Source organism: Podarcis filfolensis (genome assembly GCF_964270895.1).
Source record: "Podarcis filfolensis genome assembly, chromosome: 4".
Taxonomy (NCBI): domain Eukaryota; kingdom Metazoa; phylum Chordata; class Lepidosauria; order Squamata; family Lacertidae; genus Podarcis; species Podarcis filfolensis.
The window spans coordinates 78,234,372-78,248,819 of NC_139607.1; the positions used below are offsets into that span (position 1 = coordinate 78,234,372).

Here is a 14,448-nt window from a genome sequence, read left to right on the forward strand (position 1 = left end):
GCATTGAGAACGGCATGGTGCAAACACAACGGCAGAGCCAATTTTACACTCCCACTGGTGGGTTTGTGCCGCACTGACCTCACTGCCACCTTGCTCCTCTACCTCCCAGTAAATAGTGGAAATCCGAGCGACTGGAAATGAGGTCATTAGTGTTGCATCAACACACCCAATGTCAGCTACAGTCCTTCAGTCTCAGCTAGGCTCAGCTTTGCTGCAGTCCAACCGCCACATGCCTTGCTCAGCCCCGTAAGATGACCAGGCCAAGGGATATCCAAACTTTTTTGGCGTTTAAATACGAGACGGTGTGCTGTTCTAGTCTGAACTACAATGTGCATATATGGTCTCTCTTACTCTGTGAGTTGATGTGGCTTTGCCTCTGGGCTACTGATTTATTGTTTAGGCCACAACACACCATACATTTAAAGGACTTTGAAGAGCCATGGCTTCCCCCCCATGGAATCTTGGGAGATACAGTTTGTTAAGGGCACTGAGAGTTGTTAGGAGACCCTTATATTCCCATTAAAGGTAAAGGGACCCCTGACCATTAGGTCCAGTCGTGGACGACTCTGGGGTTGCAGCGCTCATCTCGCTTTATTGGCCGAGGGAGCCGGCGTACAGCTTCCGGGTCATGTGGCCAGCATGACTAAGCCGCTTCTGGCTAACCAGAGTAGCACACGGAAACGCCGTTTACCTTTCCGTTGGAGTGGTACCTATTTATCTACTGTCACTTTGACATGCTTTCGAACTGCTAAGTTGGCAGGAGAAGGACCGAACAATGGGAGCTCACTCCGTCGCGGGGATTCGAAATGCTGACCTTCTGATCGGCAAGCCCTAGGCTCTGTGGTTTAACCCACAGCGCCACCTGTGTTCCATTATATTCCCATTACAGAGCTGCAATTCCCAGAGCTCCTTGTGAAGAGCGAGCAATTATCAAATCACTCTGAGAATGGTAGCTTTGTGAGGGAAATAAAACCCTCCTAACAACTCTCAGTACCCCTAACAAACTACGACTCCCAGAAATCTTTGGGGAGAAGCTCTGAGTGTTTAAAGTGGTATCACAGCACTTGACATGTATGGTGTGGAAGATCTAGCAGAAAGGACTAGCAGGAGAATCAGGCACTGGCTCTAGCAATAGAGTGGCCAGATGTGGGGGGAAATACAGAAGACTATATATTTAAGATAGGACTGGACAACCTGAGTCCCAGGGGGCCAGATGTGCCCCCCTAGCCTTGCTCTCCACCCTCCATGACTGCTTTTGCCTGACTGGAATTTGTCCTTGAATGGGAAAGATGCCTCTTGCCTGCTTGGATGGGGGATGACAAGATGTGGATCCCTACTTTTTAAATAAAGCTGTAGTAGTTACAGAAATAGCTCTTGTTTTGTACAGCTGCTCCCTGAACAACCCTCAATTCACACTAAATTTAGGAGAAGTCTCCGTTGTGTGCTCATTCCAAAGGCTGCATGGCAGGGACTATGGGAAACTCTTCTTCAACCAATTTTATTATGGATATGAAATTTTAGTTGGCCCTGTAGTAATCTATGGTTTAATAGCCCAAGGAACTGGTATGGAGAGCGTGTTAAAATTTAATAGCCCAACTAATTGCTCTGAAACAGCGACTCCATAAATAAATCCTATTCACCAATCAGCTGTTTCAGTGACAATTTCATCCACGAGAGGGGGCCCTAGGCCTGCAAGGAACTCTCACATGGTCCGAAAGCAGCATTTCAGGGGTTCCTTCACTGTAAAATATAACCCAAAATGTCTTAGACAAAGGGGCAATGGGTGGGTGGGAATTGTTCATGAATATAGTGATAATCCAAATCCATGATAGAGATCAACTGTAAAATGCCTGCAACACGCATACAAAATTTTATTTGTTTGCCGCCTTTCCGTGGCTCAAACCATGCTCAAGGCGGCTTACAACACGAAAAATGTGCATAGCTGTAACATAACAAAAGTTGTGATAAACAATAAACAAATCATTTTAAAAATGCACGACCAAACTAACCAATTTCCACATAAATCACAAGTTTTAAATAAAGATACCGGGGGGGGGGGGGGAGCGAGCCAACAGCAACAGCCCCCTGCCAACAAAACTCCCTAAACAGCCCCCAGTCCTAGTGGATTACCACTCGTAAAATGTTAATATAAACCGTGGCTATGCTGCCTGAATAATGAGAAGTTTAGCAGATATTTAATCAGCAGGATTACATTTTCTCAAACACATACTCATGAATGCCAACTTCTGACTTTAAACTCCGCCTTTAAAACTCCTGCTCTGGAACTTCCTCTGTACCTGTTGTGATAGACTGAAGTTCCCTCCTCAGTTCCTTTTGTGGGACGTCCTCCCTGCCTTTAACTCTGCCCTGTCCACCTTAAGGAGATGGCAGGTCTACTAGGCAGAGAAGGAGGCTGTTGTCACAATAAACCAACTAGTCACAAAGGCGCCTTAGCAGCTTGGCATCTTCCTTAGTCAGTTATAGTAGGGGCCATAGCTCAGTGACAACACAGAAGCCTTGCATGCAGAAGGTCACGGGTTCAATTTCTGGCACCAGCAATTTAAAGGGATCTGGAGAGGGGCTGTTGGGAGCGACTGCTACACATCTGGGCTGGAGGGGCACAGGGCAATGCAGAATCAGGAATAACAAACTGACCACAACGTAAGCAGGAAAAAATAAAATTAAACATTTAAATATCAGAGGGACTGCAATGTTCTGACTGATAGGTTAGTGCCCAAACCATTCATAGTATGACTTCAAAGCAGGGGCAGTTTGGGAACAGAGCAAGTAATGAAGATAGTCCCACTGACTTCCAGGAAAGTGCATCTATAGAATCACAGCAAAACTTTAATTGGGGGTAGAGGGCAGGGATATGCAATGTACAGGGGAGGGGAGACGGATCAAAATGAAGCTTAATGCCTCTAGTTAACTGCCGTTAAGGCACTTAAGAGGAAGCGAACTTTCAATTTTGTATTCAAAACAGATCAGAACTTACATTATGTTTGAAAGCAAGCAACAAAAATATCTGAAAGGTTTGCAGATGCTCAAATGCTTGTATTCAGGAAAATATAGTGTCCTGCCCCAATTACATGACTGCTCTGGCTGATAAGCAGCACTGACTCCGCCGTCAGGAGGGCGGCAGCAAAGCGAAGCCCCCCCCCCCATAGCATGCTCATTTATTTTATTTGTGCACTTTCTCTTATCAGATATGGCCCAAAGCAGCTTACAAATAAAACATAAAGGTATAAAGCTGAAGGAAAACAAAGGATAGAATAAAGAAAATCCCCATCCAATAGGAATTATGCAATCTTGATAGCATAACAATGAGTAGATGTCAGCTGAATCCAATCAAAACATAGCAGGATCAGATAAAGCCAAGTTATAACCTGACACTGGACAGTATATAGTGGGGGGGGGGCTGGTTGACCCCCTCTGGAGAGGTCATTTCGTAGAGTCAGGGTGCTGCTACTGAGAAGGCCCTGCTCCTACTGGACACCTGGAAAACTCCATTCAGTGATGGCGCCTGGAGCAAGGACTCAACTGTTGAAGGAATGCGTGCAGTCCTTAAGAACATATGATTATCTGTATCCTGCTTTGCTAAGCAGACTTCTTCACAAGTTCATATCTCTAAGTCCGGGAGAACAGAGTTTTACCTTGAACTTTGCGCTCATATTCATCCTGAAGCACTGCAATAGCAACTGCTTGACTGTTTTCCATCTCCATCACTGCTGCTTCCTGAGTTGTTGTAATGTCTTCCACCTGTTCAAAGAGCAAAGCAGTACAGATAAAGCTAGTGTAGATGGCTCCAAAAGGAGGTTAGACAAATTCATGGAGGGCAAGGCTAGCAAGGTCTATGAGCCATTATGTCTATATGCGATCTCTAGTTTCAGAGACAGTGTGACAGTGAATGAATACCGGGTGCTGGGGAGCAACACTGGGGGAGAGCTCCTGCTTCGCCCCAGTGTGGAAGCATCTCAGGGGCACCAGAGTTTAGTTCAGAGATGGGGAACCAAAGATGGGGAACATCTCCAGGTGTTGTTGGACTACAACTTCCATCTTATCTGACCACTGGCCATGCTCTCATCAGCCCCAGAACTACAACAACATCTGGAGGAGAACACATTCCCCATCCCTAGTTTAGTTTATATGCCACTTTCCCATGGTGGACCTTGCTCAAAACAGTTCTCAATAAATGTCAAAATTCAAATGCAGATTTCCCCAGTGCTATTCAGTGCCCCACCCACTTCTGCCTCTGGCCCCACCCACCACTGGAATGTGGCCCTCAGAAGTCTGCAGAGAAGGGAATTTGGCCCTCCAGCAGAAATAGATTCCCCACTCCTGGTGTATGTGATGGAGGGTGATGGCAGGAAGAAGGGAAGCTACTCTAAGGGAAACCAACAATCAAACCAGGGATGTGCATAGATTTGACTTTATCACACACCTGTAGTCACAGTCACTGCCAAGAGGACATACAACTCCCAGAGCATGACTGACCTGCTCTTGGTGCTGGCTCTTGAGCCGGATGAGCTGTTCCTTGTGATCCTCTTGCAATTGCTCTATTTCGGCACTGTACTGTAACTGCAGCCGCTCTTCGAGCGCATGGAGCTCCTCCTGCTGCTCCCAACCGAGCGTCCTCAACTTGCCCTCAAACTTCTTTTCCAGCTCCTCCTTCTCTTTTTGTAATTTCTCATATCTTGCTGCGTTGAGGGCTGCAGAGAGAAGAACCGTTCGTTGAGATGTGACAGAGAAGCTAGAGCAGAACCAACTTCCTGCATCTCCACTACAGAAATTCTGCTTGGCCTGAAGAATTTCAGACCCACAACACTGAACCCGGCCCATGGTGGAGCATGAGGGTTAATAAATGCCCTGATTTTGCCAGCTGCCCTGGGATGGCAAGGAAGGGCCCCACACTGAATTCCAGGACCCTCCTGGAGGATAACCCTTGCTGAGAGATGGGATTTTGAGGAGAAAGGGAGCACTGCATGTTGGCCATGAAGCTCAATGAGTTGCCGTGAGCTACATTCAGGTTAGTACACAGGTATGTGGGGATAGCTAAATGTGGTAAGAATTATAAAGCACTTGTGCAGTAAAAAGTTTTAGTATAACAGCTGTATAGAGAAAAAGAATCAACAGCTACATGCAAAAGCAAACAAAAGTTATTACGTTTCGAAAAGATGCCCATACTTTCACTTAATGCAGCAAAAAGAGAAACTGAGGCAAATGCAAGTGGGTGGGTGTGAAATATACTCGGAGTCGAGAGTGGATTTCATGCTCTTTATTCAGCTCATAGTGGTGAGGAGGAATGGAAGTTCCCCCAGAATGTCTGCTTTATATACATTATTTACACAATGGGCCCCACGTGATTGGCTAATTCCGGGATTCACCTGTAAGCCAGTCAGGTTGCGGATTCACTTCCACCTGCAGCTGGATTGGGTGGCTCCTGTAGACCAATCAGACTGCTGCATTCTGGACCCTATTGTTCTAGGACCAATCAGACTGCTGCATTCTGAATCCTATTGTTCTAGGACCAATCAGACTGCTGCCTTTTGGATCCTGTTCAACTCAGTACATAACACCGGGGGGTGGGGGGTGGTGAGCAGTGCAGGAAGCAAAGAGGTATGGCGGGGGGGAGTTTAATACCCAATGAGTTTTGGATGTCTCGGGTCTTTCATCAGGGAGTTTCAAAGGCAGAATTTCAATCTTTAGTTATATTTTGTTTTCTCTCCTCCTGCACATTCCCTCCAAATCTGCTCTGGGGTGGACTCTGAAGGTGCATGGAGGGCTGAAGGGGACAGGAGAGGAAGAGGAAGCTCTGTTGCATGCACAGAAGTCCATTGCACCAGCAAAACCTCATGCATTTTGTTGAATTAACTAGGTGTTTTGAACTGTAGGGTTACTACTACTGAGATATCTCACTTAGCTGGATGGAGCCTTAGATTCCTACCTTTAAAAAAAAAAAAAAACCACCACCACCACCACCCTGATCTCTCAGGTTGAAACATCAACAGGAAATTTAAAGATGGGGAAAATATGAGAGAGAGGAAACAGCTGCATTTCAATTGTATAGGAATGCTCCAGTCCCTCTTTATCTTGTAATGGGAAGGAGAGAGCAGGAGGAGAGACTACAGCACAGCAGAACAATGGGGAATGCTGTCAGGAAGCATGTGAATCATTGCAGAAAGATCTCTCCTATCATCCAGGGATGGTAACTAGGGTGAAAACCTAAGAGAGTTGCACAGGTAGGGTTTAGCATGTTCCAAAACAGCATAAATTTTTGTACAGTGCAGAATTCAGCATTCTGAGGATCTTTATCTATTGTTATGCATTTGTGTGTGTGTCTTGGTCCCCCTAAATTCCTGGGTCAAATGGGTGTCAGAGTTTAATCAATCCTTGGAGTATTAAGATGGGTTGCCAGACGCTGGATTTAGCAAAGTGTCAAAATACAGGCCTAACCAGTTTTTCTGTGCCTAAGAAATTGCCAGGGAGAAGAAGATTAGTAGGGGACAAAGACAGGGAGATGTGCTATTAGCAAAGCGAAGACTCTGTGCCCGCCAGCAAATGGGGGAAGCCCAGCCTTGAGCCCTGAGATATTGTACAAAAGGAGAGCAGCTGGTTTAGGATTTCAATTTGCTGTGGCGTGATTGAAGAAAAAAGGTGTCAGTCTGTTAAACGCGGCAAGCTGGAGAGGGAAAGTCAAGAGGGCAATGTGGGCTGACAGTTTAAATCAGAGCCTGAAGTAATAGGAGAAACGGGACCCTCTGGGAGTGCAATGCTTTGAACCCCTCAATTGTAGGCTTGGGTTGTAAATATGTGTAAATAAAGCATATATCATAAAGACACCACAACCTCCATTGTGCTTCATTTCCAAAGGAAGCACAAACCCTGGGTAAGTGCCTGAGCCCTGAAATATCACAACGCTCAGGGTTTGGGGTGGCACATGCAAACACACACATATCTTACCAGGGCTTTTTTGGTCACAGTATGGAGTGCTGGCACTTCCTTTTTCTGCTGTCCACAGCAGCCATTTTGTGCTTGATGTGTGAGTACCAACACCATTTAAAAAAAAATAAATCCAAAAAAGCATTTCATCTAACTGTTCACAGCCTAATGATCTTGGAATGGGGATATGAAGATTGGCTGCACTTGTTTGGCATCCTTTTCAATTTGGGTCTGTCATTCTCATGGCTACTGACTTGTGCAGTGATGTCAAGCAGGGAGACAGAGGTTCCCCTCTGCACCTTTTGACTTCTTTTGTAAAGCATCACTGCTCAGTGAGTCTCCTGCTAAATGCATTTGGTTCACTTGTGTTCTGTTTGCTCTCTCAAACTTTTTGCAGGCTCAATGTCAAGATGGGGCATCCTAGTAGGGCAACCACCTACATACTGTCCAAAAAGGGGGAATGCATCACCAAAAAAGGAGAGTTGCATCCAAATGACATGTGCTAATTTATAATGCAGAGATGCAAATTTAGAAGAAACTACAGTCGTACCTTGGAAGTCGAATGGAATCCGTTCCGGAAGTCCGTTAGACTTCCAAAATGTTCGAAAACCAAAGTGTGGTTTCTGATTGGCTGCAGGAAGCTCCTGCAGCCAATAAGAAGCTTTGGAAGCCCCATCAGACGTTTGGGTTCCAAAAATAGTTTGCAAACCGGAACACTCACTTCCGGGTTTGCGGCATTCAGGAGCCAAAATGTTCGACTCACAAGGTGTTCGAAAACCAAGGTACGACTGTACTGGAATTTAAATAGAATGCAATACCTCACCCCCCTGGCAGGGTAGATGCTGGGCCCAGCGAGGCTCACCTCTGCTGCCTGGACCCTTGTTTTAAACAGTTACTACTTCTGGGAGCTGCCACTGAAATTTCCCACAATGCCCCTGACATCATGTCACTCTGCTGAACCTAGAAGCGACCCACCACGACAGCAATTTGGACTCCTTCTTTCGAACTGTGCTGTCACTGGCCAGGTCTAAGCGAACAGAATGAATGTTGCTATCATGTCATCTGGTCTAGCACTGTCTTGCTAGGCATAGCTGTCAACTTTTCCCTTTTCTTGCGAGGAATCCTATTCAGAATAAGGGAATTTCCCTTTTAAAAAAGGGAAACGCTGACAGCTATGTTAGGTCACATCCACACCAGTGCTTTCCCCCCCGGGTGTACAAAAGCACTGGTTAAAAATATGGCACTTACTGTAACAAGTTCATGGTGAGTACCAACACCTTTCTTTCTAGAAGAAAAGCACTGATCCACACCATACATTTAAAGCACTCTTATACCACTATAACAGTCATGGCTTCCCCCAGAGAATCCTGGGAGCTGTAGTTTGTTAAGAATGCTGAGAATTGTTAGGAGTCCAATACAGTGGTACCTCAGGTTAAGTACTTAATTTGTTCCGGAGGTCCGTACTTAACCTGAAAGTGTTCTTAACCTGAAGTACCACTTTAGCTAATGGGGCCTCCTGCTGCTGCTGCGCCGCCGGAGCACGATTTCTGTTCTCATCCTGAAAAAAAGTTCTTAACGCGAGGTACTATTTCTGGGTTAGCGGAGTCTGTAACCTGAAGCGTATGTAACCTGAAACGTATGTAACCCGAGCCTGTTCATGCACAATATGTTCTAGATGTTTTAATTGTTTTATGTGTGTGTTTGCCACCCATGGCTCGTTTGGGAGGAAGGGTAGTTTATAAATCTAACAAACAAACAAACAAATGACCCTAGTGAACAATATGTGGCAGAGGAGGAATGGAAAGCACATGAATCTCAAGATCACCACATCTTGTACATGTAATGCTAAACCATGGTTTCGTGTTCTGTTTTAACCAGGCCAGTGGCTTGCCTAATGAGCTTCATGGTTGAGTGGGGATTTGTATCTGGGTTCCTTCATTCTTAGTCAGACACTCTAAGCATTATACCACACAAATCTTGCCCATCAACGAGAACTAATAGTATCTGCTCTGCCTGGTCATTTTCTCAAGTTTCAATTTTTAACATTTGTTTTCAGTTTCCATACTCATTTTGAATTATTTTGTAATTTTGCTGCATGACCACTTAGTGCTACCTACTATATTGCCTTCCATTGTGGCACAGAACTATCCAAATCCAAGCAAAACCCAGCTCAAACTCAGAACTGGGGATTCATCATAATTGAAACCTACTCAAGCTTTAAATTGATCCTGTAATGAAACCTGTCTTTCAACTATCATTCTAATGAGACTGGCACATGGTAGGATGTGATAATCCAAAGATACTCACTGAAGTATGCAAACCAATGACCAACACACATAGACTTTACAGAAAGAATAGTTGCTACTATATTGCACATATATAAGTCGGGTCTTTTTTGCCAGTTTCTGCAAAAGCATTTCTCATGTGCAAACCTTAAGTCATCCTATGCATGAATAAGGATTTTAGTGGAGCCAAAATTGGACCATACAAGAGGGAGGTATCGACTGGCTCAGGAAAACCTCAAAGTTTGCAGAACTCTGTCTTTTTTAAAAGATGAACGAGGAGGAGCTTCAAAACAACCCAATGAGGAGCATGAGCATGGCCATGGATTGTTGACTTTCTAGGGAGAATGAAAAATGGAAGAAAGGAAATGGAATGGAGCATCTTGGAAAATGGTATGGCTTGAACTCTGAACAGGAACACGTCATCTTTCAAAATTTTGTTGCATGTCTCACTTAAAAAATAATAATGCAAGGGAACAGTTGCCTGGCATTCATTCCTAAATTACAGAGAACCACCCAACGTAGCATGGGAGATCTGCACACAAACCAGAATTTGTTGCTTCTAAGACACTTTTATGGCACGCAAGTGGCATGCAAGATACTTCTAGGACACTACATTTAACTGAAAAGACAAATTGGGTATCCAGCCCCCATGAATGCAGACATAAAGCTGGACATGTGATTGTTCCGTGTTAAAAGAAGGAAACAAAGACTCATGTAGAAATGAAGCCCTTCCAACTCCTATCATTTAAATATCTGCGCATTGTGATTACCCAAGAGCCAGCTCATAGTTTTCACATTTAAGGTCACCAAATAAGTGCATCATGCCTACCATCTGTAGTTCTGCATCTGTCACGTTCAAGAAAATAATATGCAAATGGTTATAAACATGAAATTAAGTATGCAAACAAGCCCCTGGATTATGTTACATGTTTGGTGTGCCTTTCATTATTGAATGAGATGCTTCATTGCTACTTCATAGAATGGAAAGGTAACTACAGCCACCAGCCCAGCAGTTGACTCTGCAATTTAAATATTTGCTAGCTGCCAATGCCAGACTGTTCAATACAACCCTGCTCAAGAGCTTAATGAAGTGGAGAGAATTAAAACTCTCAGCCAAGAACAAGTGCACGACTCCAAAAGCGCCCATGAAACGCTCAACAGCTACAGGAAACCCCACCAGTGACCAGCGCAGCTATCAAGAGAGTGCCAAGATATTCTTTTATTTTGATGGAAGTTTCACTTTTGGCTTACAGGCTGGGTGTGATTTTCATAGGAAATGACATTTACTGGACTGAGAAGCGGCTGCAGGTTAAATCGCAGCACTTGCTGTCACAATGTTTTCCCAGCACTAAGCTGATGCTATTTCCCTTTGCGTCCGACCTACGGGTGAAGGCCAATCAAAGTGCATTTCTGTTTATAATGGGAGGAAAAGAAAATGCCATCAGTGGAACGTCATTTCTGTCCCCATTGAATGGAAGAGAGGCAACGGAGAAGCCCAAATGGCAGGTGGGCTTCTGCATCCAAGCCCTTTCTCCTCAAAAGGAGCAACCACAGTGATTCTTCCACAGTTTATCAGCCCAAGTGAAGCTTCACTCATTCGTTTGACTCTGTAAGTGGGATTGTTATGGGCCAGTTCCATCATTAGGCTGAGTGTAAAAATATGTAAAAGTATTAGGTTGCAGTCAACTAACTTTACTCCAAGTAAGTCCACTTATATGAATGACCATGACTAACTTATGCCCATTAACTTCAATGGGCCTACTCTGAGTAAAATGTAGTTGATGATGATGATTTTTTAAATTAACTATCTGCCCTTCACTCCTGGGCCTGTGTTTCACCACTGCTGCCTGCCTCTATTGCTGGCAGAGAAGCAGTATCTTTCACACTCAAAGATCTCACAAGATTCCAGGACATCTCATTGTTGCCGGCGCCACTTCTCCGCTAGTGGTGGACGCTAGAGTGCCATCACAGGGGTTTCCGCCACCTGAGGCAATGGCTTCATTCTGCCTAATGGCTGGGTCAGCCCTGCTTTACCATAAGGTCCTAGGACGGGTTATATGAGCTATTGCCTGACCATGATGGGTAGTGTTTCTGGGCCTGACACGTTCCAAATTCCTAGGTAACGAAGCTTGTAAGTAACTACGCCATTTGTGACTCTTGTAACTTATCAATCTGTGGGTGACCTGAGCTTCATACCCAGTCTCTATGGCAGGCACAGAATGCAATTCAAAAGCAGGCAATGTAGATTTACAGGTTGCCATCTGCAAACAGTAAAGATAATGGATGATGAGTTCCACTGTGTATAGTTATGAACCTGTCTCTGCAACAACAAAGAGGTGAAATTATTGTTCCCCTGACAAGCCATAAAAACCTGCAATGAGCTTATTAGATCCACAGAGATTGCCTAGCATGACAGGAAGAAGAAATAAACCATTTTACCAAACATCTGTAAGCAGAAAAGGACATTTTAAAGATTGCTTATTTAATGTCCTACTTACCAACTTCATCTTTGATGTTTGCAAGCTCTGCTGAGAGCTCTTTTTCCTTCACAAGGGCGCTTTCGTTCTGTTAAAACAAAGAGCAGAGCAAGAATGAACAAAGTTCCCACCTAAGAGCTTGCACACCTTTATTTACAAAACCTCATGCAGTGAACTGCTTAATTCTATTGTCAACGGTTATTGAAGGTGCTTTAAAAAACAGCATATGCACAACCATAATTTTGAACTGTATTATCACACTCACAAAGTTTTCTTTTGGACAGTGTGCTCAAAGGCTCATTTGTCATGGTTTCCATGTAACGCCATCCTACGAATGTTTACTTGGGAGAATGTCAACTGTGTCCCTAGTGAATGAGTTTAGAATTGCAGCCCTAAGTATGGATTTTGCCCCAGTCTTTCTGGGCAGAGGGCCACACCCGAATGCTCTGTGTCTGAGCATTTGTTTGTTTGTTTGTTTTGCCTGGAGCTTTCCCTGCAAAAACCCGTTCTTTAATGCTGAACAGTGGCGTAGCGTGGGTTGTCAGCACCCGGGGCAAGGCAAGTAATTTGCGCCCCCTAACCCGTGGATTTGCGCCCCCTAACCCATGGATTTGCACCCCCTAACCCGTGGATTTGCCCTAACCCTAGATGTTGCGCCCGGTGCGGCCGGCCCCCCCTGCACCCCCCACGCTACGCCACTGATGCTGAATCAGAGCAAACATCAATTCCGGTTTTCTGCAGATCGAAGCATTATGCCTGCCTTAATTGGCATTTCTGTAACTGAAAAATGTATAGGCTAGAAGAGACTGGTGTTATCATCTAATCCTCAAACTGGAGCATTTCCAAAATAGGAAAACTGGAGCCAGCAGCTCATTTTATTGTGCTTGAGTCCATCAACTCATTTGATTGTGCTCTACTCCACAAAACACAATATTCAGCATATACAAAACATCATTTGTTTGCATGTTGATTATGTCCACAGCACACATAAATGACTTGCAATGCACACTGCATAGTAGTACAACTAGGCATCCATAAAATAATACACACACTCAAAATTTTATCTGTTTGTTCTTTTCACTATTTGTATATTTCAGAGCAGAGAACTTCAAATGACGGGAGAGATTAGACACATAAAACACATTTGTCTCGACCATACTGAAACATGCTTGTTAGAACGTAATGATTTTAGTGGGAGATGTTTCACAAGAGAGGTATGAATCACCAGAAGATGCTGAAAGAGAACCCACCAGAGTGTGATTTAGTATAATAGATACCAGGAGCATCACCACAAAAGAACATAGACCCACTTTTGTATATTGCACTGCTATTCCATGTCTTGTGAAGGATGGAAGAAAGAGCTGTACCATGCTGGGCGAGTTCACCACTGATTAGAAGAAAAAAAAGATCAGGAAGCTTTAAAGACATCTGTGGGTAAGAAAGCAGCAATGCCTTTTCAAGTTGCGACTAGAAGAAGCACAGTAAAAAATGCAGTGAAAAAGAATCAGTCAATGAGTTGGCAATGCATAAAGAGAGGATGTTGGAATATTTGGAAATTTAGATGTTATGTCACATCTTATTGGAAAATGTGGGGTCCGGTCACAGAAAGGATTAAAAATACTGTGCTAGATGCTGACATCTGGGAAATGATGGTGGCCGGCGATGACTCTGCATCCATTAGTCAAAGAGTGGCAGCATATTGCCAAATATGAACTATAGGAATGACTCAATGGCCAAGTTCTTAAGGAGGAATGAAAGCCTAATAACTCTGTCAGTGACAGTATTTAGTTAATGAACATGTAATTTATGAGAAGCGTTTACTCAGAAGTAAGACTCACTGTGTTCAGTGGGCTTGCTCCCAAATAAGGGTGCTTAGGATTGCAGTCTTAGGGTCTTTCTGAATAGACTGTATAAAGGGAATTCAGAAGCAGTTTGGGTGGGTGGAGGGAGGCAGTGGAGGAGGAGGAGAAAAAGTTAAGATGGTCTTCTTCCTTGCACCAACATCACATTGGAGTCTATGAGTTGCCTTAAGTGAAAAAAGAAAATGCTGACTGGGATGGTGAAGGCACTAAAGCCACGTTTAGTTTGAAGCTCATTAAACTGGCAACAGCCATTTTGGAAGACCCAAAATTCAGAAAACAGCATTCACCAATACAAAGTGATAAGCTATGATAAGCTATGAGAACGGCATAACAGTACAGTTTAGTGGTATAAAACTGATAAGAAAATAAGAGTATTAAAGTATAAGATTATAAAAATAAGATAATAATTAAGCAGAAGTAGTAAATATTTAAAGAACCAGAAGGGGAAGTTGAGGGAAGTCATGGGGAGGGGGCGTTTTCTTTTTCTTTTATATGACAAATGTTATATTGTGTTGTTTGATTGAATATAAAACTGTAAAAATCCAATAAAATCTTTTTAAAAAAGAAATTCACAGTTATCTTAGTTCAGCCTTGTGTTCCAGAACTTGTATATCTGGGGTTGCTGACTCACTGATGTTATCTTGAATAAGCAATGCTACCTTGACAGAGGCAAAGAATCTCAGACTGCTGTTAGTTTCACTCACTTTATCAGGCTCCTGTGTATCCCAGGAACAACCATAGTACTGTTATTCATTCAGTTATTCATTCATGTCAAAACTTTATTATACCTTACTCAGGCCCTATGGTTAAAACCTGGTTATCTAAATCGCCATTTGCCAACCTGGTGGCTTCCAGATGTTTTGGATTAGGGACATGCTGGCTGGT

The 14,448-nt window shown here is 43.8% G+C and overlaps 2 protein-coding genes across 4 annotated transcripts in view; both read right to left on the bottom strand.

Moving 5' to 3' along the window:
* The window catches only part of USPL1 (ubiquitin specific peptidase like 1), a 362,686-nt gene that overhangs the window by 334,251 nt on the left and 13,987 nt on the right, over positions 1–14,448 (bottom strand). The window lies entirely within an intron of this gene.
* Positions 1–14,448, bottom strand: part of MTUS2 (microtubule associated scaffold protein 2) — a 312,287-nt gene that overhangs the window by 9,226 nt on the left and 288,613 nt on the right. For all 3 annotated transcript variants that reach the window (XM_083608962.1, XM_083608963.1, XM_083608961.1), the window contains 3 exons: positions 11,723–11,789; positions 4,495–4,709; positions 3,654–3,759 (listed from right to left, as the gene is read on the bottom strand). In XM_083608962.1, the coding sequence (XP_083465088.1) occupies positions 3,654–3,759; positions 4,495–4,709; positions 11,723–11,789 (388 nt within the window). The remainder of the gene's footprint in view (positions 1–3,653; positions 3,760–4,494; positions 4,710–11,722; positions 11,790–14,448) is intronic.